A 14085-nucleotide genomic window follows, 5' to 3' on the forward strand; every position below is an offset into this window, starting at 1 on the left:
GCTGCCTGCCATAGCCTCTGTTCAGCAGTCCATGTTTTGGCCCAGTTGAGCTGAAGGAAACGTCTGTACAGCTGCTGCTTTGGGCCTAATCCTTGAAGGAACTGCTGTCTTGTCTTATTTTTCTCTCAGCATGCCTTGTTTTATCTACAGTTTTATTTTGTAATATTGTTTATGCTTGTGCCCATGTTATATTTAAAAATGTAATTAAAGACATATTAATATTGGATATCTGCCTCAGTTGTAATAATAATAATAATAATAAATTTTATTTATGAGCGCCTTTCAAGTCACCCAAGGACACTTTACAATAGGATAAAACACATAGTAAAACAATGGCAGAATAAGAACAATAAAACAAAAGCAAAAGCTAAAATTAACAAACAGTGGATTCACAGTGAATATGCAGATTTGAACAGATAAGTTTTGAGTTGGGATTTAAACTGGGGGAGAGAACCAATGTTTCTTATTTCTGGGGGTAGAGAGTTCCACAGCCTGGGAGCAGAGCAGCTGAAAGCTCTGCTTCCCATGGTGGTGAGACGGAAGGAAGGTACAGCAAGCTGGATAGAAGAGGAAGATCGAAGTGAACGGGCAGAACAGGTAGTGGTTAACAGGTCAGAAAGGTAAGGAGGAGCGAGGTTATGAATGGCCTTGAAAGTGAGCAGAAGAAGTTTGAATATTATCCGGAATTTAACAGGGAGCCAGTGAAGTTCCTGAAGAACAGGGGTGATGTGCTGGTAGGAGGGGGTTCTGGTGATAATGCGAGCAGCAGAGTTCTGAACCAGTTGAAGCTTATGGAGGGATTTTTGGGGGAGACCATGCAGAAGAGAATTGCAGTAGTCAATACGGGAGGTAACAAGACTGTGGACAAGAATGGACGTAGACTGGGTGGAAAGAGAAGGAAGCAATCTGTTAATGTTACGTAGATGGAAGTAGGCAGAACGGGTGAGATTATTGATGTGAGATTTATAGGAAAGTGAACTGTCTAGGATGACACCAAGGCTCTTAACCTGAGGAGAAGGGAAAACTGTGGATTTATCGATGGTGAGTGAGAAATGGTTCGCCTTCAGAAGGTTGGATTTGGTGCCAATAAGGAGGATCTCAGTTTTATCCTCATTGAGCTTTAGAAAATTAGAGGTAAACCAGGATTTTAACTCGGATAGACATTCGGAAAGGGAGGAAGGTGGGAGGGAGGAATCAGGTTTGCAAGAGAGATATAACTGGGTGTCATCAGCAAAACAGTGAAACTGAAGATCAAATTTGCGGAAAATGGTACCTAGAGGGAGGATGTATATTATGAAGAGAAGAGGGCCTAAAACTGAGCCTTGAGGTACACCAGAGGTGACGGAGAATAGACGAGAGCGGAATGATCTTAGTTGAATAAACTGGGAACGGTCGAGGAGATATGATTGAAACCAGGCGAGGGGTGTGTCAGAGATGCCGAGAGAGGAAAGTCTGCTTAGAAGTACAGAGTGAGAAATGGTGTCGAAGGCTGAGCTCAGATCTAAAAGGACGAGAATGGTGAGAAGACCAGAGTCAGCTCCGATTAGAAGATCGTTAGTGACTTTAAGTAAAGCAGTTTCTGTACTATGACATGAGCGAAAACCAGATTGAAATCTCTCGTAGATATTATTGTTAACCAGGTGTAAATGAAGTTGAGCTGCAACCACTTTTTCAAGTATCTTAGAAATGAAGGGTAAATTGGAAATCGGACGGAGGTTGTTAAAGTTGTTAGGATCTAAAGAAGGTTTTTTCAGTATAGGAGTGACTAGAGCAGTCTTCAATAAGGAGGGAACGATACCAGTGGTGAGAGAAGAGTGAATGATAGCAGAGATGAGTGGGAGTAAAGAAGAGAGGCAGGATTTCACAAGCCCCGTGGGCATGGGGTCAAGATGACGTGTGGCAGGCTTTGATTTACATATGAACTCGGAAATATCAGATAAATCAGGAAGATGAAAAGTGGAAAACGGCTCAAAAAGGAGAAAAGGTTCTGGAGAGGACGTAGACACAACATTTGATCTGAGTTGCTGGTGGATGTTATTGATTTTCGTGGTCCAGAACAGCATCAAGGAGTTGCAGGTTTCAGAGGAATAGAAGTGTGGTGGTAAAGCATTGGGGGGTTGAATTAGTTTGTTGAGAACTGAAAACAGGGTCCTTGCATTACCCTCATAAGAACTGATAATACCAGAGTAGAAGCTTTGCTTGGCCTTGCTGATGGAGTCTTTATACTGAAGTACGTGGTATTTATAGATTTCTGAATCAACAGTTAAACCAGATTTCTTATATTTACGCTCTAGCTGCCGAGCTCTGGCCTTCAGAGCTCGGAGGTCAGAGGTAAACCAGGGAGCAGAGCGAGCGAAGGAAACAGAGTGGGTTTTTACAGGAGCCAGAGAATCAAGGACAGTGCGTAGACAATTATTATAATATAACAACAAATCATCAGGAGTAGAATAGAAGTCCGGAATCTGAACATTGTCCAGTCTGGTAGTGAGAATGTCCATATCAATGTTCTTGATGTTGCGGAACGAGATGAGACGGGTTGGCTTGGTAGAAGAGCAGCAGAGAGTGAGTTTAAATGAAAGGAGGAAGTGGTCAGTTATGGGGATTTCAGTAGCAGAAAGAATAGAGGGAGTAAGACCAGAACAGCAGACCAAGTCCAGGGTGTGTCCTTTAGAGTGAGTGGGAAAGTCGATAAATTGTTTAAATTCAGAGCCTTCGAGACAGGAGGAAAAGTCTCTGGTGAGCAGAAGGTCATTATTGTCCATGTGAATGTTGAAATCTCCCACCAAGATCACATTTGGGGAGAGAGATGAAAGATGAGTTAATAGATTAGCAAAGTCACTGAGGAAGACAGGGTTAGGTTTGGGGGGGCGGTATACAGTAGCTATGATGGTGGGAATGGGTCCAGTCAGCTCACATGCAAGGACCTCTAGAGAACTAAAGGTACCAACATTAACTGGCAGGACTTTCAAGTGCTGGCGAAAGAAGATCGCGAGACCACCCCCACGACCTGAGCAGCGGGGTTTAGAAAGGTAAACAAACCCCGGAGGAGTAGCTTCATTTAGCTGAGAAAAGTCATCAGGTTGTTGCCAGGTTTCAGTTAAGCAGAAAAAGTCAAACTTACGGTCAGATAGGAGGTCTTGGATGAGAGGTCCCTTACTTGTCAATGAACGAATGTTTAGAAGACCGAAGTTGAGTGGAGTAATTTCTTTTTTGCTAATCGCGGTGGGCGCCCTGGGCAGGTGGGCTAGAGATCGATGGTTGACAGCCCGATCAGGGTTCCTGCGAGGGCGGCGAGTAGCAGACCAGAACGATTTAGTTCCATCGGAGTTATGGAAAATCCTGCGGGACCCGCGATGGATGTATCTCCGGCGAGGCTGGAAAGTGATGCCCGGGTGGTAGTGGAGCTCCGCCGGCGACGGGAGCGATAGCTGTCCGCGAAGGCGCAGGAGCTCAGCGGCTGTATAGCGGAGCAGTCCAGCCGTAGGATGGTAGACAAGCGTCAGGAGAATCCAAAATAGTGCCGACCAGCTCAGGAACATCTTGGCCCACATCTTCGATTATGTGGAGGAAAAGGAGCCGAGCCGGCCGGAGCGACGAACAGGTAGACTAAAAATAGCTCAAACAGTTAAGCTAGTGCAGCTCACTGAGAAGAAGACGTGAGAACACATTCAGCTGAAATAACAGAAGTTGAGGACAAGCGTTGCAAATCAATCCCTGGCAGAGATCGATCTGGTCCTGAGTGTAAATGTCCCTGTTCATTCAAATCTGAATCCAAATAAATCCAAGTGTAGAAAAATGTACCGGTGAGTAGCGGCAGCCAGGCGCGCCAGCGTTCACTCAAGCCGGATGTCCGACAGTTGTGCATCTTTGAACCTGTGTAAGCTTTTCTGGTTTCTAAGACTTTAGGATTTCTTTAGGGGTAAATGTTCCCCTAGGTGGCGTTGTCATATATATATATTTTTTATATAACCCCTTTGACCACTTCGTCACACTTAAGTAATAAAGTATTGGTGTTTTTACTATACACATTTTGCATTTTCATTGTCTAATTGTCATATCTACTCTTATCAGTAGCAGCTGAAAAAGAGAGAAAATTAATACTGAGCCAAAGTGAGTCCAGCTTTTTGCTAAAGGTTTCCACAGCAGTCCCAGTTTCTCATGTGGTCCCTTGAGAAAATCAATTGCCCACCCTTGCTCTAACAGCAAGGATTACACCTGGATCAAAATCAAAACCCAAGATCTAGAAGCCTTTACTGCTCACATCAACTCAGTGATTAAAAACAAAGTTCAGCTGAAAATATACAAGAGATAATAGTTTGCCGTATCTGGACTGTGCTGTGCGCATAGAGGATGACGAGAACCTCAGGATAGGGATTTAAATTGGTGTGTGGGACTGTAGCCTGAAGTGTGTATTGTTAAATGGGACATGTTTAATTTCAGGTCATTTTATGGAGAAAAAAAAATCTCCTGAGAGGAATAAGTAATGTACTATATTACTTTTTTTGAAACTTCCTCTTTGTAATATGTGTAAAAATGACATTTTTTGAGTAACAACCCCAAACTGATCACAGCAAAGAGGAGACATACCTCCAACATGCACAACCATTTTACCACAGAGGGTGCAATTCATTTGCACTACTGTAATGTCTTTGATATGCTGTTTAGCGATGGCGGTGACTCTCAAAACAGAGCCAGTGAGAATTGATAAGGAATTCAATCACCCAGTAATATCATTCATGGAATCCAAATCGCTAAATTTCCATCAGTTCCCAACTCTACTGGTGAACTTCCACTGCTCAGCCATTGAGAGGATACTTACATACTGCATCACAATGTGCTTTACACACTGCATAAGAGGCTCCAAAGAGTGGTCAGCAGATCTGTTGTTACAAAAGACTTCAGCCATTCTACATCTCACCTGTTTGACCTACTGCCCTCTAGGAGGCACTGCAGTATCCAAATCACCACCAACACACTCAGGAACTGTTTTTTTCCCTCAAGGCATCACTGCTGAACACAGACACCTCCCACTCAAACTCACACATCAGTGTTTCTCAAACCCATAAATAACACACACACACTAAAGCATGCACATCACCACAGCAGTCAATTTACAATAATAGAGAGCAAATTTGTACATTTGAATATTCTGGTACTTTTAGATGTGATGATGTTTAATGATAAAGTTTTCAGTTTCAGTTTCAGTTACTGCATTAAGCGGTTGTTAATGTTTGTGTTTTCATGTTTGTAATTTCTGTTGACAGAAACTGTCAATTTCTCAGCAAAGCTCTGACTGTAAATTTACAGTAAATTTATATGAATTATGGAACTTTAAAACTGTCTTTTTTGAAGATGGAGGGTAAATAGGACCATCAGTGGCGATAGATCAGTCGAGAAGTGGAAACGAGTGAGAGAAAAAAACCTGCAAAGAAAGTATGACAAACAGGAAGTTCAAACTTCCTGAGTCAAGCTTTACAAGAACTTTGAAAGCTTTACCAGAATTTTGAAGGTACACATCAAGATGCTTTGCATTATATTTTGGGGAGTAATTTTATGGATGTATTCAACTGAAACAAAAGGTAAAATGCTAGTTTCTATACTAATATTTAAACTTGTTGATCTCCTGTAATTTATGTGCCCTTCATTCATGCTCCAATCAGTTTCCTTTGAGAGGTGTGTATGCTGGTAAATTAAAACCTCCCTCAGATGCATTAAACCTAAAGTACAAACTAACAATGTAACAAAGTATTTGTACTTTATTATTTCTGAGGTCTGCTTTTCAGGTGCTCGTTTGTAAATTTCATTGAGCAGGGCTCTAGACTAACATTTTGCCTCGGTTGAATTAGTGCACCTAACCTTTTTTCTTCAGTGGACCCAAATATTTCAACCGCATTGCTTAAAACCACAGTTTTACATGTCCACTTTTTTTTGAAAATTGCTGTCCATTCAGACATTATTGATTTATAAATGATTAACTAACAATCTTGTCAACACAAAGTGCTTTATTTGGAGCACAAGTTACTGAAAAAGAGCTTGTGCTTCAAGTGTTTCACCGAGCTGAAATTTAAATCTAAATTAAAAGGACCTCAAAGTGTGTCAAAGGCTTAAAACTTAACGTCTTAATATCTGAACATATTTATTGTATTGATATTTTATGGACTATCTTCCATTGCAGTCACATGCCCCTCAGATGGCCAACTCCTGTATTTTGCCCCCCCCCCCCCCTTTTTTTTCGATGTGTCTGCGATGACACCTATGTGGGGTTCACGTTCAAGCCATTTTTCTTGTGAAGAATTATTTCGGACTTGAACTTAGTGAACGGAACATCCTCTTTGGCAATATCCTAGGCAATGTTAAACATACACACACACACACACACACACACACACACACACACACACACACACACACACACACACACACACAAAGAGATAAAGATAGACAGTACACATGCAAATTGCTAACAAACAACCATTATACATTGAGAATAGCAGACAAATCAGCAATACACTTCTTCTGATTAATATTGTGATGAACACAGTCCAATAGATTCAATAAGCCACATCAGTGTCTACTGTCTGTCTACTGTTTAATATCATAGCCAAGTGGCTAACAAAATTAATCAGAAGTTTTCCCAATCCCTACTAATGAATTCTATCTTGTTTCAGGATACATGTCATACATAATACCTGCCATTATCCAATGACACATCTGCTTGCTTGTATCTTTTGCTCCTTTCTCCTCCTCTTTTCTCTTTTTTTCAAAACTGAGGACCTGACGGCTTTGACCTTTTCTTGTCCATCTTCTATCAGTAATTTTGCACTCCACTATCAACACCCATCCCCCCACCTATCAAATGATAGGGTGGAGCAGTGGGTGGTGTCAGGAGAGGTTGACCAACACAGCTGGTCTCCATCGTTCAATCATGCCTGCCACTGTGTGAGTAGGTTACCAAGACCTGACCAAAGTGCTTTGTGAGGTGTGCAGAGCAGCAGAAAAGCTCTGGTGAAAAAAGTACTACAAAATAAACATCCACAACACTTCATCAATATTTGTGTCAGGTCTTTTTTGTATTACTGTTGTGTTTGGTTTAACAGAATTGGAGCTGAATGTTCATGATTCTGATACTTTTTGGTTTCTTTTCTTTTAGGGCTCAAACATGTGTTTGTGCTGCATGGAAAGGACTTACACTTGGATGTAGAGAAACCTGTTGTACTTGACAAAAAGACTGACTTTTTCTGGAAGTTTAATACCACTAATTATGTTGGTAAAATCAGTTATAATAAAGAGGCAATATTGTTTGACAGCTATGAAGGAAGAGCTGATTTTTTTGGACATAATTACTCTTTGGTATTAAGAAATGTAAAACACAATGACAGTGGAGATTATACTGCAGTGGTGACTGGGGGGAAAGAGCAAAGGGTAGGTGAAATCAAGATCATAGTCCAAGGTAGGTTTATTTTTGTCATTTTCATTTTAAATATTGACAAAGCATATATCTGTGTTAATTCTGTCACACCTGCTTTTAATTCCCAGATCCAGTATCACCAGTTAACCTGACATTGACCTCCAGCAGCTCAGACCCCTGTAACCTGACTGTAACCTGCACTATAGTGGACCTGAACATCAGCCGTACTTTTAGATGTGATGCTCACAACTGCTCTCTGTTGGAAGAAAATCTCAGCGCCACAGACATGCTTTCCTCTCTGATTGTTTACCTGCAGCAAGACACCGTCTTGTGTAATCACAGCAATGACGTAAGCTGGAAAAATAGCACGGAGGTGCTAAAATCTCAATGTGACACGAAGTCAGGTAAGATTAGATGGCATAGAAATAATGAATGAAAATTTAAAAGGTAACCTTTTAAAGATGCCATGCAACAGAACTTTAGTGAAATACAAACTCTAAAAATATAAATATTTGAAGATTGAGTGTTCTACTCTAGCAAAAAAACTGCCATAAATATCTAATATTATTATTTTTTGTATTAATAATAACAAATTGTACAGTGCCTTTGTAATCAGTTTTGTTTTTCCTTTACAGGCCACATAGATGCCAACAATACCACCGTGACTGTGTGTGTTGTTGTTGCCATCATCATAATCCTCGTTGTAGGTTATATTCATCATCGAAAGAAACAGAAAAGTAAGTCCAAGCGAGTATTTATCAAGATATTGCAAAAGTAAATAAATAAAAAATCATGAAAATACTTGTTGTTGCAAAATACATTGCTTTTTGCCAAAGTACTTTACTGATCCCCACTATGAGTGACCACCGTGTCCATTCCACGCTTTGCCTCTCTGAAATGTGAAATCTACATGCATGTAGAAGTTGCAGCGACAGCAGAGGGAGATATTTTATTTCAAGCCAACATGAAAATAATTATGGGAAAGCATTTAAATGGACAATATTGATACATTTACACGTGTATACATATATTAAGAACCCTGGAATGTACTTCATCATATGTTTTTCCTCACTACTGACTTCGCTGCTTTAAATATTTTATCTCCTCCTGCTGGTACTGCAGCGTTCGCATACAGTAATGAAACCTCTGCATATGTGTCTTTTTTACACTTTGGAAAGGTGAAGCTTGAAATGGACGCAGTGGACTGGTGTGTCTATTACATGCTCTGCCGTGATATCAGGTTGGAGTGCCATGCCAGGTCTTGTTTATGTGTGAGAATTCAATTATTCTGATAAAATTTGGATTTAATGTAAAATCAGCTGAAATGACTTAGGAATGCAGAATAATAGAAATTGTCAGTTAAAGCCTGCAAAGAAAAATATAAGTTAAAGCAAATCACTACATATTTATTTATGTCTGACCACCAGATAACAGAGAAACCATTGAAAACACAGTGTATGCAGTTCCCGAGGTAAGTGTGGTAAATGACATTTGACTTAGGTAGAAGCAAGCAGCTTCTAACTGACACATATTTGTGTTACTGGTCACACGACGTGTTTTTGCTCAGGTGCTTTGAACTCAGTCGCTCTGCTGAATCTTTAGATGTTCCATGCTTTATTTAACCAGAGGGTTCAGTCTGGAAAGTAAACCATTTAAACTAAAATGCCTTTCTTTATATAGTTAATGTGTTATCAGGTTACTGAATTTGTTTGCTTGTGCTTATAATTTTTTATTGAAAAAAAGAAATTCTGCTCATACTGGTCCCCAAAAGTGAGTCAGTATGAGGAAAAAAACAAAAACTCCATAACACACAAAGAAAGCACAGATATCATGACACCATAACACAATAAATCACAGGTAGCCGCATGAGAGATGTTGTAAATGTTGTTTTGGGATGAACAATACGCATCAACTTTACAGTTGTTCTTAATGTCCATCACTGGTCTCCTGTTGTATCATCCATTTTAGAACCGTGAGCTCCTCCAAGATCTTTCCCATATTGCGTTCAGTAAGAACAGTCTGAGTACTCACAGCTCTTCCCACATTTTCGATCATAGCGGCCAGCCTTGTGGGGCTTTGAAAGGCATTCACCGCTTTCTTCAATTTCCGATAAGCCAGGGCCAAGCCAGCTCCGATCAGCAAGAACCCCGTTATCATGGTTCCGAACAGGTAGATGTCTTCAATGTCCTCAATAGACAGTCCCACCAGGCACACGACGTGCCACTTCTGCCACTCGTCCATTGATTATCCAGCAGTGAACATCCCTCCAGGACACTTGGGCTCTCCCAAACCCAGGCTTCTCGTCGAGAATAGAGTGCCAGTTGCATTGACAAATATCCAGTTATAAGAACAAGTGACACAAGCACATGTCATAGTTTGGTTACTAACTGGACAACTAGAGGAAGGACAGAAAGGCTATTAACTAATAACTGAAACAAACAGCTAAAAAAAGGCTGTGGCACCCTCCAGCCTAAGAATAACCCACACTTGATTGTTCTATTCAGGTGTCGGAAGCATGGAAAAAATAAGAAGACTCCCCTCATTGGTGAATCACCAGCACAAAGCCAAACTAACAATTTCATCTGAAACTTAAAAGTTAAACAGGGAGGACAGGCCAAAAAAAACAAAACAACCCCCCCACCCCCCCACAGGCCACAAATCCAACCCAGCAGTACCATTACATCATCTTCCCTTTGAGGGTCGCCTACAGAAAGCTGTAGACAGTTTTTCAGTGGAAGAACATGAACTGTAGTATTAATTTTGGCAGCAGGTAGTTTTAAAAGAAAAGCTTTTGCATTGATGATTTTCTTCGTTCCGAAGGGTCCAGTATACCTGGGTGAAAGTTCTTAGTGATACATCTCAGACGAAAATCTTCTGAAAATAAACAAACCTTCTGACCAAGGGAGTGTTATTTCCTGGGGTCCTCTGGTTGGCAGTCCTTAATAGGGCCAACTTGATCTGTCTCCAGAACCATAAGCAGCAGCACAGGTGGACAGAGACAACGGTTACTTCAACAGAAGGTTGGTATGGAAGTAAAGAATGAAAGGAAGAGAGACCAGCTGCACACCTTAGAGTTAGAGTTAGAGAATTGTGTGCATATTCTATCCATGTGTAAAACAGCTTCAAACCCTTAATTTAGTCTTTCAGTTTGGACCTGATTTGAAATGATCTTTTTCAGAATACAAATCCACAGTGAAGATAACACTGTTGCCTTGTGATCAAAGTAAGCAGGAGACAAGGTCTAAAGTCATGTGAGTCAGCAAGGGCTGTAACTAACCTGAGGTGGGTTAGGAAACAGTTTTATTGCTAGCAAAAATATTTGCGGGTGTCCTTATCTAGAGTGGTCCACCAAATGGCAGGTGAACTTGGCAGTGTGGGCCCAATGGATAATCCATGAGTGTATTGAGAATGACCTATAGAGTTTGTTAGGATGGGCTTGAGCTGGAATCTGGCTCAATAGATTAAACATCTGGTTAAACAAACTTTATACCTCCCAACGCACAAGAGAGTGACAAAGTGGTCTCTTTAGCTGATTAACTAGATTCTGTGGAGAACTGCTGAGACAGCATCTGATTGAATGTTTCATGAACCAGAGTGATAGTGAAATTAAAATGACCCCAAAACAGTGACCACCTAGCCTGCCTGAAGTTTAATCATTAGATTTTGCATGAATGATAAACTCTCGTGGCCAGTCTGATGCTTGCCCCCTTCATCCAGTGCCTCCAGTCCTCCAGAGCTATCTTCCCAGCTAATAGTGCATGGTCTAAGATATAGTAATTCCTTTATGTGGAAGACAGACAATGGGAGAAAAAGACACAATGGTGGAGTTTAGCTTTAGAGCCAAATTACCTCAGCTAACAATTTGCTTGTGAAGGTCTGGTTGCACTAAGTCTAGTGCTGAGTTGAAGACTCTCCTTAATTCTTGTAAATTATTCTTAGCCTCTGAACTGCACTTGCAGCTCATTGCACTGTTGATTAAGAATATCTTAAAAGTATGTGTTGAACACATTTGAATCACAGTAAAATTCCTGCTTATGTTAATGCAGTTTAATGGCACTATTTACAAATAAAGTCTGAATGAAAATGGGAAATACACTTTGCAAAAAAGCTGTCTATAATTTATTTTCCAGGTTATCCAAACAACACCACCTGTGGAACAGAGTCCAATCAGTGATGCTTCTCCAACATCCACCTATAGCTTTGTGAGACCTCACTCTGGACCCAATGGATCCACTGAGGCCAGAAGCAAAGCTTTGCCCGAGAGCTTGTATGCCCAGGTAGAAATTCATCCCAGATCCTAAAACCTCTTCAGAAATTCTAATTCAAAGTTTAAAAACTAACTGCTTACCAAAGGCAATACAAGTCCTCTTGGAGAAAAGAAGGGAAGAAGAGAAAGTATATCACACATGTAGAGAAAGATTTTATGTTGAGGACTAACTGAGGCTTCTGTAAGGTGTGCTTTTGATGGACTCATGAACTTTGCTACAGTGTTCTGGTTTCTATATACAGCTTTATATATATATATTTTCGTTTTTGATGAATGTGTTGTAAGGAGCACAGCTTAAAGTAAAGTTAGTATTGCCTAATACTTATTTATAAATGTTTTTGAAGACTTGAGTTATTTTTTTCTGTTTGGCAGCAGTTGCTCAACACAAACTAAATAACTGAACCAATAATGTTTTAGAATGTTTTAAATTTGAAAAGGTGGTACTAATATTATGTGAACCAGTCTCATTGTCCAAAGCCTGTATTAAATAGATGTGTTATGATTATAACCATTCTGTGAACAATGTATGAAATGCAGTGTGTGTCATGGGTTGACTACCTCAAGCTCCTTTCAGACACAAAAGCTTTTGTGTCGGTACATTTTTCCTGCATTTGGGTCCTTTTTCCTCAGACCGTCATTTTCCTTATGCCTTAACTGACCTTTGAGACCAGTAAAGAGAACAGCAGTTATAAGCTGATAATAAAGAAGTCCTCAGACTTTGTGCCAACGTATAACAGCTGTGATTGCCTATAAGTGCAAGACTGATCTAAAATAAAGCTATCAAGCTGTAAGGAGGTTCATTTTCTTTAGTCTGGGTCTCTGTGTCTGTTTGTTACATGTCCTGTTTATTGTGACAGTCTATTGTGTTGTGTGTTTTGTGTCAGGTTTACTTCCTCGTCTCATGATTCCTCCTCTATACTCCACTTCCCCTCATCTCACTCCTGTGTCTTGTCTCAGTCTCCCTTTGTTCTACATCAGAGTGTACTGTTCAGTTCCCCAGTGTTATTCTTGTCTCCTGGTCTTCGCCCCCTAGTGTTCCTTAGTGAGTTTTATAGTTTTTGTATAGGATTTGTTTTTCTGTTTAGTTTTTGTGTTTTACCTCATGTGTTATTTTTTTCTTATATATCAGCTCAATATAGAGCATGCCTTTTGTTAAACCTCCACCAGCCTCTGCATCTTGGGTCCTCATACACCATATCCTGATAGCTGTCATTTCAATTTCACGACAGTAATGTCAAATTATATCCATCAAAGTTGGATTATAATTAACATTTCCTTTGAATTGATCTTTTTTCAGTGTTGAATGACTGTATAGCATACATCTTTAGTGGCAGAATTGGATGCACATCTTTTGGATACGCCAAATTACCGTAACATTAATGCCTCTGTGTGTATGTATGTACTTCTGGCCACAGTTATATATAAAGTTGTCATGTTGACTAGTAATACAATTAAGTACATCATTTTGCATCAACAGGCCAAACAATAGCATTGGCGTGTACTTGATAGTATACTAAAGGAGCAATATAATGTTGGAAATCACTAATTCTGTTGGTACATATAGTAACCAACTTTGTATTGCAATGAGAGAAGAACTGGTTTGTACTGTATGCATACCCTCTACCCTCTGCACTGCTCTAAATTTTCCTTATCAGTTGTCTTCTACTTGCACAGCCACATCCTTACTCCTCAACCTCTTTAATGAAGATTGAAGGTTGCTTTAAACATGTATTTGAGCATATGCCTTCACATGCACAAATCACTGTTTCTGCTGTGTATGTTGTCTGATATGGTTCATCCCTCAAATGCCTTTTCTATCTTTGAATTATTCACAAATCAGTGTTAAGTAGTTTAACAAAAAACAAACAAAAAACTGGCTACACCCTTTGAGTAGTTCCCTGTTCATGCATTGATAACCACTTCCTTTTTCATAGATCTAAAGTTTTAACACCTCTTGCATCTTCAGCTTAGTCTGAATGTTTGACAGGTCTTACTAAATTAAGGTGTTATAGTTTAGGTCTGAGCTGACGACAGTTTCACAGCAGCTTTGGTGCTTGGGAGCAGAAAGTCTCACTCATATTCATAATAGTACAGACTAGACAGGCATAAACACAGAAGTTATAGCTCAGTAGATTTGATTCAGGCTACAGGATCAAACTTCAACAATCTTTTCTTAAATTTAATATAAAAACTACTCTGCTCATCCCAACCATACATTTGTCCTGCCTATACAGAGAGAGGGGAAGTCATGTGGCACAGTACCACAGTGCCACAGGACCTGCATGTAGCATGTACGTGTAACATTGCAGTGACAAATAAAGGAGTGACCAACGCATTTCGGCTTGCGGTCTTCATCAGGGTCATTGTAAAATTTGAAACATCCATCCATCCGCATATGCTTTTCAGGGTC

At 40.1% G+C, this 14085-nt stretch overlaps 1 protein-coding gene across 1 annotated transcript; it reads left to right on the forward strand.

Moving 5' to 3' along the window:
- Positions 1–5352: 5352 nt before the first annotated feature.
- On the forward strand, positions 5353–11874 carry LOC134617669 (uncharacterized). The gene is made up of 6 exons (XM_063463009.2): positions 5353–5359; positions 7151–7450; positions 7537–7812; positions 8044–8145; positions 8836–8879; positions 11539–11874. Exons 1-6 carry the CDS (start codon positions 5353–5355, stop codon positions 11707–11709), a joined length of 900 nt encoding a protein of 299 aa, XP_063319079.2. The 3' UTR covers positions 11710–11874.
- Positions 11875–14085: the final 2211 nt, after the last annotated feature.

Source organism: Pelmatolapia mariae, linkage group LG18 (assembly GCF_036321145.2).
Source record: "Pelmatolapia mariae isolate MD_Pm_ZW linkage group LG18, Pm_UMD_F_2, whole genome shotgun sequence".
Classification (NCBI taxonomy): Eukaryota; Metazoa; Chordata; class Actinopteri; order Cichliformes; family Cichlidae; genus Pelmatolapia; species Pelmatolapia mariae.

What these genes read in the sequence shown, in the direction of transcription:
- LOC134617669 (XM_063463009.2), top strand. An exon ending in AATCAAGATCATAGTCCAAG is followed by an intron (nt 7,451 to 7,536) that starts GTAGGTTTATTT and finishes TTTAATTCCCAG; the next exon opens with ATCCAGTATCACCAGTTAAC. An exon ending in TCAATGTGACACGAAGTCAG is followed by an intron (nt 7,813 to 8,043) that starts GTAAGATTAGAT and finishes TTTCCTTTACAG; the next exon opens with GCCACATAGATGCCAACAAT.